Here is a 12597-nt window from a genome sequence, read left to right on the forward strand (position 1 = left end):
CTGATAGGGCGGTAATTGGCTAGGTTGGACTTGTCTTGCTTTTTGTGGACAGGACACACCTCGGCAATTTTCCACATTGCTAGATAGATGCCAGTGTTGTAGCTGTACTGGAACAGCTTGGTTAGGAGTACAGCAAGTTCCGGAGCACAGATCTTCAGTACTATTGCCGGAATATTGTCAGGGCCCATAGCCTTTGCAGTATCCAGTACCTTCAGTCGTTTCTTGATATCACGCGGAGTGAATCGAATTGGCTGAAGTCTAGCATCCGTGATGCTGGGGACTTCAGGGGAGGCCAAGATGGATCATCAATTCGGCACTTCTGGCTGAAAATTGTTGCAAATACTTCAGCCTTATCTTTCACACTGATGTGCTGGGCTCCCGCATCATTGAGGATGGGGATATTTGTGGAGCCACCTCCTCCAGTTAGTTGCTTAATTGTCCACCACCATTCACGGCTGGATGTGGCAGGACTGCACAGCTTAGATCTGATCCGTTGGTTCTGGGATTGCTTAGCTATGTCTATCGCATGCTGCTTACGCAGTTTGGCACGCAAGTAGTAATGTATTGTAGCTTCACCAGGTTGACACTTCATTTTGAGGTATGCCTGGTGCTGCTCCTGGCATGCCCTCCTGCACTCTTCATTGAACCAGGGTTGGTCTCCTGGCTTGATGGTAATGGTAGAGTGGGGGATATGCCCGGACATGAGGTTACAGATTGTGGTTGAGTACAATTCTGCTGCTGCTGATGGCCCACAGCGCCTCATGGATGCCCAGTTTTGCATTGTTAGATCTGTTCAAAATGGTGGTAGTACCACACAACACGATGAAGGGTATCCTCAATGTGAAGGCAGGACTTTGTCGCCACAAGGACAGTGCGGTGGTCACTCCTACCAATACTGGCAGGCAGATTGGTGAGGACGAGGTCAGGTTTGTTTTTCCCTCTTGTTGGTTCCCTCACCACCTGCCGCATACCCAGTCTAGCAGCTATGTCCTTTAGGACTTGGCCTGCATGGTCAGTAGTGGTGCTACCAAGCCACTCTTGGTGATGGACATTGAAGGCCCCACCCAGAGTACATTCTGCGCCCTTGCCACCCTCAGTGTTTCCTCCAAGTGGTGTTCAACATGGAGGAGTACCGACCCATCAGCTGATGGAGGCGGTAGGTGGTAATCAGTAGTAATAAAAGAGAAGAACAACAATATGGGGGTAATCATACTTGCACTGCATAATGTTTTTATAAGCAATATTTATTTAGTTTTGATTATCAATGTAATTAATTATTAGATATCAAAGCATTAGAATACACACAAAAGAGCTGCAACTCAGTTTTTCTGACATGAGGACAACATATCTAATTTGGAGTGCAATCAATAACATTCCACAACAAGCTCTCAAAGTCCACAACAAATTGTGAATCATTGATTCCTCTTCACAAGGATTAATCATGCAAGCTGAAAGTTCTTCTAAGTTGGTGTCTTATGTTTTTTCAATCTTAAACTGCATCAGTTGTGTTGGTGGAATCTCGAGCTCATTGTTTACCTGAGAGAAAGGAGGATATATTCAGTTTAACAGTTAATTCCCTCCCCAGTGCATTCAGTATCACAGTGGAATTTTTTTCATAATGAGCAAAGGATTGCAATTGCAGCATTGTCTGAAAATCCACTAGACAATTACAGGCAACTAAATATGGTATTCCTCAATATATTAATAAAAATAATTAAAATTCATATATAACACCTATGTATACTTGACATTGTTGAGCAAGAGAGAAAATTGACACAACATTGCTAATATTTTTAGGAAATATATAAATATAGGAGTTGTCCCTGAAGACTACAATTTAGCAAATGCAACTGTATCAAGCCACAAACCTGGAAATTGTCATTGCCTCTTGTCAAGAAAACAGGCGATACCAAATGAGGATTTTTAATTCATCGATTGGAAACCTACATGAAACTCCTACAGTTAACGTTGTGTCAATTTTCTCTCTGGCTCAACAATGTCAAGTATACATAGATGTTGTATATGAATTTTAACGAGTTTTATTAATATATTGAGCAATACCATATTTAGTTGCATTGGTTGCCTGTAATTGTCTATAGTGGATTTCAGACAATGCTACAATTGTAATCCTTTGCTCATCCTACAGTTAGCTTTTAAAAAGCTGGCAGCCAAGATGGCCAACACAATTTGCATTGAAATACTTCACATTCCAGGACATCGAATCGGAGACACATGTCTAAGAGGTTGCATTCAGGACAATGCCTCATGAATTTGAAAACAGCTAACAGCTTCGCTTCTAATGGCAAAACATTCAAAGCCATCTTGGAACATTAACAGTGCAGTCATTCCTCCAGGGAATGAACATTGGAACAATGAGACTCGAGAGTGATTGAAAATGCGTAGACACGAATCTAATTAAATCGCAAATGAAGACACTGGACAAACGTGTGACCACCTCCACATCTGTGGAAAAACTAGCAGTCTTTTGCAAAAGGACAAGCTCCTGAGACTTTGAAGCATACAAGCTTTGAGTGCTAACTAGATAAGACCCCAGTGGGGCTGTGCGTGTGTGTGTGTGTGTCTCTCTCTCTCTTCCCCCTCCAGATAATATCGCAAGCTTGAAATCTGTCTGCGACTACAGGCAGAGACCCTGGGGAAGAAAGCCACCTATAACTCTATCTCCAAGAAAAACCCTGAACTAGGTGGGACAGCCACAAAGTACTTCTACCAGCCAGAGACTTCGGAATCACAACAAGCTGGAAGACAACTGAATTACCAGACCCTACAGACTGTATATTATTTTTATTTGTTCTGGACTCTAATCCAATCCAAACGATGCCTTAACACTCTGTAATCTATTTGTGTGTGTGTGTGTGTGTGTGTGTGTGTGTTTGTGTGTGTTTGTGTGTGTTTGTGTGTGTTTGTGTGTGTGTGTTTGTGTGTGAGAGTGAAAGTGTAGCGTAGTTTATTATTTTATTTAGATCAGGTTTTTGGTTAAGTACAATAAACTTACCCCTTTCTTGTTTAAACTCAAGAAAACCCGCCCAATTGGTTCATTCACGATCACAACAAAGGTAAAAGATAAAATGCACAGTGAAGTGGTAAGCACATCCACAGTTCTAAAAAGGAATAAACCCTGTTGCGGTGAAACAAGGAGAAGGACAAGAGGGGAGTCTTGTGATCCCTCCTCACCTGATCGTAACACTCTATAAGGAAAAAGGTGCTCGAGAGTATTACATTAGGAATTGGTTCAGTCGGTAACTAAACTAGAGGATGAGGATTTTCTTGTGGATATGCTTTCTTTGCATTTCAGATAGTGTTTGATAAAGTTGCACACACAAGGGGTTAGAAGTTTGTTTGCGCTCGAATTAAGCCAATGGCAAACAAAAACCACCACACCAAAATTGATTTTTTAAATTCATTCTTGGGATGTGAGCATTGCTGGCAAGGCCAGCATTTATTGCCCATCCCTAATTGCCATTGAGAAGGTGGTGGTGAGCCACCTTCTTGAACCGCGGCAGTCCATCCGGTGTAGGTACATCCATGGTGTTGTTAGGAAGGGAGTTCCAGGATTTTGACCCAGCAACAGTAAAGGAACAGCGATATAGTTCCAAGTCAGGGTGGCGTGTGACTTGGAGGGAAACTTTCAGATGGTGGTGTTCTCATGCATCTGCTGCCCTTGTTCTAGTTAGTAGAGATCTTCAGTTTGGAGGGTGCTGTTGTGCATTTTGAAGAAGGTACACACTGCTGTCACTGTGTGCCATGGTGGAAGAAGTGAATGTTTAAGGCGGTGGATGGGGTGCCGATCAAGTGAGTTGCTTTGTCTTGGATGGTGTCGAGCTTCTTGAGTGTTGTTGGAGTTGCACTCATCCATGCAAGTGGAGAGTATTCCATCACACTCCTGACTTGTGCCTTGTAGATGGTGCACAGGCTTTGGGGAGTCAGGAGATGAGTTACTCACTGCAGAATTCCCAGCCCCTAACCTCCTCTTGTAGCCATAGTATTTATATGGCTGGTCCAGTTAAATTTCTGATTAATGGTAACCCCCAGGATGTTAATAGTGGGGGATTCAACGATGGTAATGCATTGAATGTCAAGGGGAGATTCTCTCTAGTTGCAGATGGTCATTACCTGGCACTTGAATAGTGCAAATGCTACTTGCCACTTATCAGCCCAAACCTGAATGTTGTCCAGGTCTTGCTGCATGCTGAGGAGTTGCAAATGGTACTGAACACTGTGCAATCATCAGTGAACATCCCCACTTCTTATCGTATGTTGGAGGGAAGGTCATTAATGAAGATGGTTGGGCCTAGGACACTACCCTGAAGAACTCCTTCAGCAATGTTGGGACTGAGATGATTGGCCCCCAACAACCACAACCATCTTCCTTTGTGCCAGGTATGGCTCCAACCATTGGAGAGTTTTCCCCCTGATTCCCCTTGACTTCAATTTTGCTTGGGCTTCTTGATGCCACACGCAGTCAAATGCTGCTTTGATGTCAAGGGCAGTTACTCTCACCTCACCTCTGGAATTCAGCTCTTTTGTCCATGCTTGGTCCAAGACTGTAATGAGGTCTGGAGCTGTGACCAGGGCGGAACCCAAACTGAGCGTCAGCTTGCAGTTTGTTGCTGAGTAACTGCCACTTGATGATGAGCAAGAGGATCCCATAAAATCGGTTCTCTACATCATCAGGATGCAGCCAGGTTGATGGGGACACCAGAGAAAGCGCACCGTTCAAGACGAAGGTGAAGATTGGACCAACGAGAGGGCAGCTGGACCTACTGTGAATCTGAGGGGAAGAAGAGATCTAGTGGGTAGGTGGTAAGTGAAGATGCGCTCTTGCTCCTTTTGGTTCCAATTTTTACTTATCGCTTGGGTGGCAGCCTCCAGCAGTCCCTTTAAAGACGAGTTTGATGGCTGCTTGACCAAGAAAACTGAACACAGGATGTACAGCGCATGCTGTGGGTCAGCCTCAATCCAAGGTTCGGAAGCATCTTGAAATAGGCTTTATCCTCAATTCATCCCCCTCCCAGCTCCACAGCACCACTGTTGGCTGTTGCAAGCCTGTACTTGCCCTTCCAGTATCTCATTCCCTCATGTATAAAATCAGGGCATGCTGTTCACTAGATGTAGGATGAGTCCTCAGTCTCCATATCCTAGTTCCCAGTTTGCTCAGCAGAAACAATGAGGAGAATTTTCCCAGGCCATTGGAGGCAGGTTTGGTGAGGAGGGTACAGTGGGGGTTTGGAGCGGGGCGGGTGATGGGGGGAGTGCTGGGCCAGGAAAATCTATGAAAAAAAATGCTGGGCTGATATCCCAATGGCTTCTCGCCTCCTTCCATCTTTCCCAGGGTGCGAGTCTTGTCAGCAATCTACACAGCAACAGCAAGAAAGCAATTAAAGTATTTAAGAAGGCAATTGAAAGAAATTTGTGCCTGCAATGACTATTTGCCAACAGCAGACAGATCATACATGGCATCTGAACACAGCAGCTTAGAGGAGGCGAGTGCACAGCAGGAAGTCGTTGAGGCCTGCAGCTGACACACAGGAGGATAGGGGGAAAGTGGCAAGCCTGAGGTCAGCCATAGGGAGAGGCTTGCGATGACAGGAACAAGTCATTGGGACTGATATTAATGATCATGGTCTTGATAAGGAAATTGCTGTCAGTTCCTGCAAGAAACTTTCATAAGTTTCTACAGACATAGGCTACAGACTTTCCTTATCTGCTTCCATTTTCTGCAGAAGTAGCTCCTCCCAGTCATCATAGCACAAATCGCTGTGCAGTCACTGTGAAGGCTGCTGGTGGCCCTTTAAATCCTGCATGCTCAAGCGCAATCCCAACTCGTCATCCTGCGCACCATCCTTAATTGAACAGTGATCGCAGAGGCGGGTTTCTAATTGAACACCTTCTGGGAAGTTCAACCAGAAAGGCCCAATACTTGCACATCTGGGTTCCTGACCTGGCAATCACCTCACTGTTTGTGGAAACATTAAGGCGGCAAGATTCTGCCCAATATTACACTGTTTAACCACAGTAAGATCTCAAGGTTTCACTCATCCCTTTGCATAGAAACATAGAAAATAAGAGCAGGAGTAGGCCATTCCGCCCTTCGGGCCTGCTCCGCCATTCAAAAAAGTTCAGGGTTGATTGTCTAATTCAGTACCCTGTTCCCGCTTTCTCCCCATATCCCTTGATCCCTTTGGCATTAAGAAATATATCTATCTCCTTCTTCAATATATTTAATGACTTGGCCTCCACTGCCTTCTGCGGTAGAGAATTCCACAGGTTCACCATCCTCTGAGTGAAGAAATTTCTCCTCACCTCGGTTCTAAATGGCATACCCCATATCCTGAGACTGTGACCCCTGGTTCTGGACTCCCCAGGCATTGGGAACATCCTCCCTGCATCTAACCTGTCTAGTCCTGTTAGAATTTTATAGGTTTCTATGAGATCCCTTCTCATTCTTCTAAAGTCTAGTGAATATATGCCTAGTCGACCCAATCTCTCCTCATACGTCAAGCCTGCCATCCCAGGAATCAGCCTAGTAAATCTTTTTTGCACTCCCTCCAAGGCAAAAACATCCTTCCTAAGATAAGGAGACCAAAACTGCACACAATACTCCAGATGTGGTCTCACCAAGGCCCGGTATAACTGCAGTAATACATCCTTGCTCCTGTATTCAATCCTCTCGCAATGAAGGCCAACATACCATTCGCCTTCCTAATTGTTTGCTGCACCTGAATACTTGCTTTCAGCAACTGGTGTACAAGGCACCCAGGGCTCGTTGCACCTCCCCTTTCCCAATCTATTACCATTCAGATAATAATCTGCCTTTCTGTTTTGACAACCAAAGTGGATAACCTCACATTTATCCACATTATACGGCATCTGTCATGCATTTGCCCACTTACCCAACTTGTCCAAATCACATTGGAGCCTCTTTGCATCTTCCTCACAGCTCATATTCCCCCCCAGCTTTGTGTCATCTGCAAACTTGGAAATGTTACATTTAGTTCCCTCACCCAAGTCATTAATATATATTGTGAATATGTGGGGCCCCAAGCACTGATCCCTGCGGTACGCCACTAGTCACTGCCTGCCACCCGGAAAAAGACCCGTTTATTCCTACTCTGTTTCCTGTCTATCAACTAATTCTCGATCCATGCTAGTATATTATGCCCAATCCCATGTGCTTTAATTTCACACAATAACTTCTTATGTGGGACCTTATCAAAAGCCTTCTGAAAATCCAAATACACCACATCCACCGGTTCTCCCTTATCTATTCTACTAGTTACATCCTTAAAAAACTCCAGTAGATTTGTTAAGCATGACTTCCCTTTCGTAAACCCATGCTGACTTTGTCCAATCCCGTTTATGCTTTCTAGATGTTCTGCTATCACATTCTTTATAATAGACTCTAGCATTTTCCCCACTACTGATGTAAGGCTAACTGGTCTGTAGTTCCCTGTTTCTTCTCTCCCTCCTTTTTTAAATAGTTGGGTTATATTTGCCACCCTCTAATCTGTAGGAACTACTCCAGAGTCTATAGAATTTTGGAAGATGACCATCAATGCATCCACTATTTTCAGGGCCACTTCTTTTAGTACTCTGGGATGTTGATTAACAGGCACTGGGGGATTTGTCAGCCCTTAACCCCATTAATTTCCCTAGCACTATTTGTTTACTAATACTGATTTCCTTCAGTTCCTCCCCCTCATTAGACCTTTGGTTCCCTAACATTTCTGGGAGGTTATTTGTGTCCTCCTTTGTGAAGACAGAACCAAGGTATGTGTCTAATTGTCCTGCCATTTCTTTGCTCCCCATTATAATTTCCCCCATTTCTGACTGTAAGGGACCTACATTTGTCTTCACTAATCTTTTTCTCTTCACATATTTATGGAAGCATTTACAGTCAGTTTTTATGTTCCCCGCAAGTGTACTCTCATACTCTATTTTCCCCTGCTTAATCAACCTCTTTGTTCCTCTTTGCTGAATTCTAAACTGCTTCCAATCCTCAGACTTGCTGCTTTTTCTGGCAATTTTATATGCCTCCTCTTTGGATCTAATACTATCCCTAATTTCTTTTGTAAGCCACGGTTGAGCCATCTTTCTGGTTTTATTTTTGCGCCAGACAGGAATGAATAATTGTTGTAATTCATGCGCACATTCTTTAAATATTATCCATTGCCTGTCCACCGTCAACCCTTTGAGTAAAGTTCCCCAATCTATCATAGCCAACTCACGCCTCATACCTACATAGTTTCCTTTATTTAGATTCAGGATCCTGGTTTCGGATTCAACTACTTCACTCTCCATCTTAATGAAGAATTCTATCATGTTATGGTCGCTCCTCCCCAAGAGACCCCACACAACAAGATTGTTAATTAATCCGTTCTCATTGCACAATATCCAGTGTAGGATAGCCTGTTCGCCAGTTGGTTCCTCAACGTATTGGTCTAAAAAACTGTCACGTACACACTCCAGGAAATCCTCCTCCACAGTATTATTGCTAATTTGGTTTGACCAATCTATGTGTAGATTGAAGTCATCCATGATTACTGTTGTACCCTTATTGCATGCATCTCTAATTTCCTGTTTAATGCCATCCCTTACATCTCCACTACTGTTTGGGGGCCTAAAGACACCCCCACCAATGTTTTCTGCCCCTTGGTGTTTCTTAGTTCCACCCATACAGATTCCACATCATGATTTTCCGAGCCAATATCCTTCCTCACTATTGCATTGATTTCCTCCTTTACTAACAATGCTACCCCTCCTCCTTTCCCTTTTTGCCTGTCCTTCCTAAATATTGAATATCCTTGGATGTTTAATTCCCATCCTTGGTCACCTTGCAGCCATGTCTCCGTAATCACTACTGTATCATAACCCTTTATATCTATTTGCGCTGTTAATTCATTCACATTATTGCGAATGCTCTGTGCATTAAGACACAATGCCTTTAGACATGTCTTTTTAACATTGTTAGTCATCTTAGCTGTATTTTGCACTACGACCCCATTTGTTTCTCGCTCTTGTTTTCTCTGCCTTCCACTTTTGCTTCTTACCTTTCTGTCTTTCATTTCTTTCTTTGTTTCCCTCTCCTTTGTCTCCCTGCTCAGATTCCCATCCCCCTGCCATTCTAGTTTAAACCCGACAGCACTAGCAAACACCCCCCCCTACCCCCGAGGAAATTGGTCCTGGTCCTGCCCAGATGCAACCCGTCCAGCTTGTACTGGTCCCACCTTCCCCAGAACCGGTCCCAATGTCCCAGGAATCTGAATCCCTCCCTCCTACACCATTTCCTCCAGCCACGTATTCATCTGATATATCCTGCTATTTCTGCTCTCGCTAGCATGTGGCACTGGCAGTAATCCTGAGATTACTACCTTTGAGTCCTACTTTTTAATTTCATCCTAACTCCCTATATTCAGCTTGTAGGACCTCATCCCCTTTTTTACCGACGTCGTTGTTACCGATATGTATCACGACAACTGGCTGCTTGCCCTCCCCCCTCAGAATGCCCTGCAGCCACTCAGAGACATCCTTGACCCTAGCACCAGGGTCAATTTTGTAGGTTGGGGAAGCACAACTTTTTTAAAATTGCATTCATCCACATTACATGTGATTCATTTAATTTACAATAACCGCTTGTAAATATTTGGGAAAATGACACCCATGTTACTTTTTACACAATATATGTTTTATGATGCTTATTACTTGACTAACTCATTCAATTTAGTGTGTGGTGTCTATAGTAGTGAATGGGAAAAGACTATTTGGCCCATGAAGCTTTTTTCTACAAATCATCTATAATTCCTCTCTATCCTGGAGTCAAGCTTATTTAATCCCTTCAATACCATCTTTTGCGGCCACAGAAACGCCTGTCTGTTCCCCTTACGATTGAATTCCCTATCACTATAGCCCTGCCACTCTTCTTCCTCCCCACCTGTATCTGCAGCGCCAACCATAGTGTCATCAACTTGGCTCTTGCTGCTTTCCCCTAAGCCATCGTCCCCAACAATATCCAAAGCGGTATATCTGTTAGAGAGGGGGATGACCACAGGGGACTCCTGCACTGCCTGCCTTCCTCTACTCAGCCTGATAGTCACCCATTCCCTTTCTGCATTTGCCTGCGGTGTGACCACCTTGCTAAATGTGCTATCCACAACGATCTCAGCATCGTGGATGCTCCACAGTGAATCCACCCACAGCTCCAGCTCCGTAATGGTTGCTCAGCTCTTGGTGCCACTGCCACTCACAATATTGCTGCTGCTCATGGCTCTATAGGAAATGCTGGGTCCCACCCTACCCACTCTACCAAATTTTCCAGTACTCTCTTATGTGAAAAGTGGACTGATATAGGTTGTCTTTCCAAGTGGAAGCTCAGGGATATCTGAGGGCCTATGGCCATTAAGCAAGATCAGTTGTTCAGGATGAAAGCATGAAAATTAGGTTCTATTTGTAGTCGGTTGGTTCTGGGATTGGGCAAAGCCCACCCTAATCAAGAGGCAATAAATACCTTCCTTAAAAGAGGAAGAAACTTTAAACAAAAATAACTAAAAAAAAAATCAAAGTAGTGAAAATCAGGGCTAACCAAAATTAACTTCTACAGTGGAACTGCAGAATTGGGCAATGCCAAACCAGACTGGATGCTTCAAGTATCTCAAACCTAACACAGAAGGGTCCTACCTTATTGGTTAATGATATTGTGGCCCAGCCCAACCTTACCAGGACACATCTATTGTTTCCTTTTAAAGGATGGACATCACTAAAATTGCAGGATGAGATAGTCCACCTAATTTGAACCATCTAAATTCAATCAAGTATTTGGGAGATAATTCTTAGGCATTTCATGAAAAGTTAAAACACATATGGACAAAGATAATAAACTATAGCTTTAACCAAGAAAATTTCAACTGCAGGGAAGTATCTAGCTCAGGATTAATAGTAGATATGTGAGATGGATAGATATTCTATAGTTTTAATTGATTATCTTTTATGGAACATTCCCTTAAGGGATTAAATAAGCTTGACTCCAGGATAGAGAGGAATTATAGATGATTTGTAGAAAAAAGCTTCATGGGCCAAATAGTCTTTTCCCATTCACTACTATAGACACCACACACTAAATTGAATGAGTTAGTCAAGTAATAAGCATCATAAAACATATATTGTGTAAAAAGTAACATGGGTGTCATTTTCCCAAATATTTACAAGCGGTTATTGTAAATTAAATGAATCACATGTAATGTGGATGAATGCAATTTTAAAAAAGTTGTGCTTCCCCAACCTACAAAATTGTTTTCTGATATAACTTGCCATTATTACAGTAGTCCATTAGCCGGCACGGACAGGTTGGGCAGAATGGCCTGTTTCTGTGCTATATATTCTATGTAATTTTCTTTGTCAAACATTGTTTAAGTAAGGTATCAAGGGAAATGAATTAAAGGTTAACAGAGTTGAGGTACAGATCTGATGGAACAGGCTTGGGAGGCTGAACAACCTACTGCTCCAATGTTAATGACAATAAAGTATTATAACTTGGCTAACATTTCCTTTACTATTTTTCTCAGTGACTACTGCTCATCATTATTGATCTAGGTCTGAACTACGGCTTTCTTTAGGTCACCTTAACACTATTAACAGCAAACCAGAGGTATTATTGAAGAAGGTGGGGTTGGGGAGGGTGGGGGGGTGCTGTGTTGGCAGCTGTTCCCTGTTGTTGAATTCCAAAAAATTGTAGGGGTCTCCACAATAATATCACTTGATTCACTGTGTGATTCCTAAACTGAAACACTGCTTTTGTTGTCCCAGGACTTTTACAGTTTAAGATGTAAACAATTTAATCTCTCAGTCTCCTTGAGATTTACATATCTTTGAATATACCCAAGGGTGTTTTTCCTTTTTAATGTTTCTTCTTTGTGATATAAAACAAGAAGTTGAAGACATAAAAACACAGAATATAACTCTTGGCTATCACTACAGACATCTATAGGCTGGAACCAGGACTCCAGAGAAAATTAATGAAACCAGAGGTGAGAACTGCCAGTAGGGAACTGCAACATTTACATGTCCAATCAGTATGTATTATTGCCCTAAAAGCAGAAATACGGTACATCTCTGAACTATAACTTGTTATCAATTACATTAACATCTGAATATTCTCAACTTACAAAAGAGCCACAATTCACTCTGGGAGAAAGTGGGGCTTAGTTTCTGATTGCTTTACAGGAAACACTGTTGGATCTATCCATATGTGGTCATCAGGCTCAGGTGTCATGCCCCAATATTCAGACAACCTGCTGAAGGGTTATACATGAATAATTTGGCTTGGAAGAGACATTGATCGGCAAGTGTTATCTGTGGAACTGTATCTTAAGTAATGGCATCATCTCACTGCCACGGTGGCGCAGTGGTTAGCACTGCAGCCTCACAGCTCCAGCGACCCGGGTTCAATTCTGGGTACTGCCTGTGTGGAGTTTGCAAGTTCTCCCTGTGTCTGCGTGGGTTTTCTCCGGGTGCTCCGGTTTCCTCCCACAAGCCAAAAGACTTGCAGGTTGATAGGTAAATTGGCCATTATAAATTGCCCCTAGT

General features: G+C 43.1%; 1 protein-coding gene across 1 annotated transcript in view; it reads right to left on the reverse strand.

Annotated features, from left to right (window-relative positions):
* Positions 1 to 1275: 1275 nt before the first annotated feature.
* drc1 (dynein regulatory complex subunit 1 homolog (Chlamydomonas)) overlaps positions 1276 to 12597 on the reverse strand; it is a 111757-nt gene continuing 100435 nt past the window's right edge. Inside the window, exon 17 of the mRNA XM_068023706.1 lies at positions 1276 to 1536. Coding sequence (XP_067879807.1) covers positions 1474 to 1536 — 63 coding nt within the window. The 3' untranslated portion in view covers positions 1276 to 1473. The remainder of the gene's footprint in view (positions 1537 to 12597) is intronic.

Source organism: Heterodontus francisci, chromosome 3, assembly GCF_036365525.1.
Source record: "Heterodontus francisci isolate sHetFra1 chromosome 3, sHetFra1.hap1, whole genome shotgun sequence".
Taxonomy (NCBI): Eukaryota; Metazoa; Chordata; class Chondrichthyes; order Heterodontiformes; family Heterodontidae; genus Heterodontus; species Heterodontus francisci.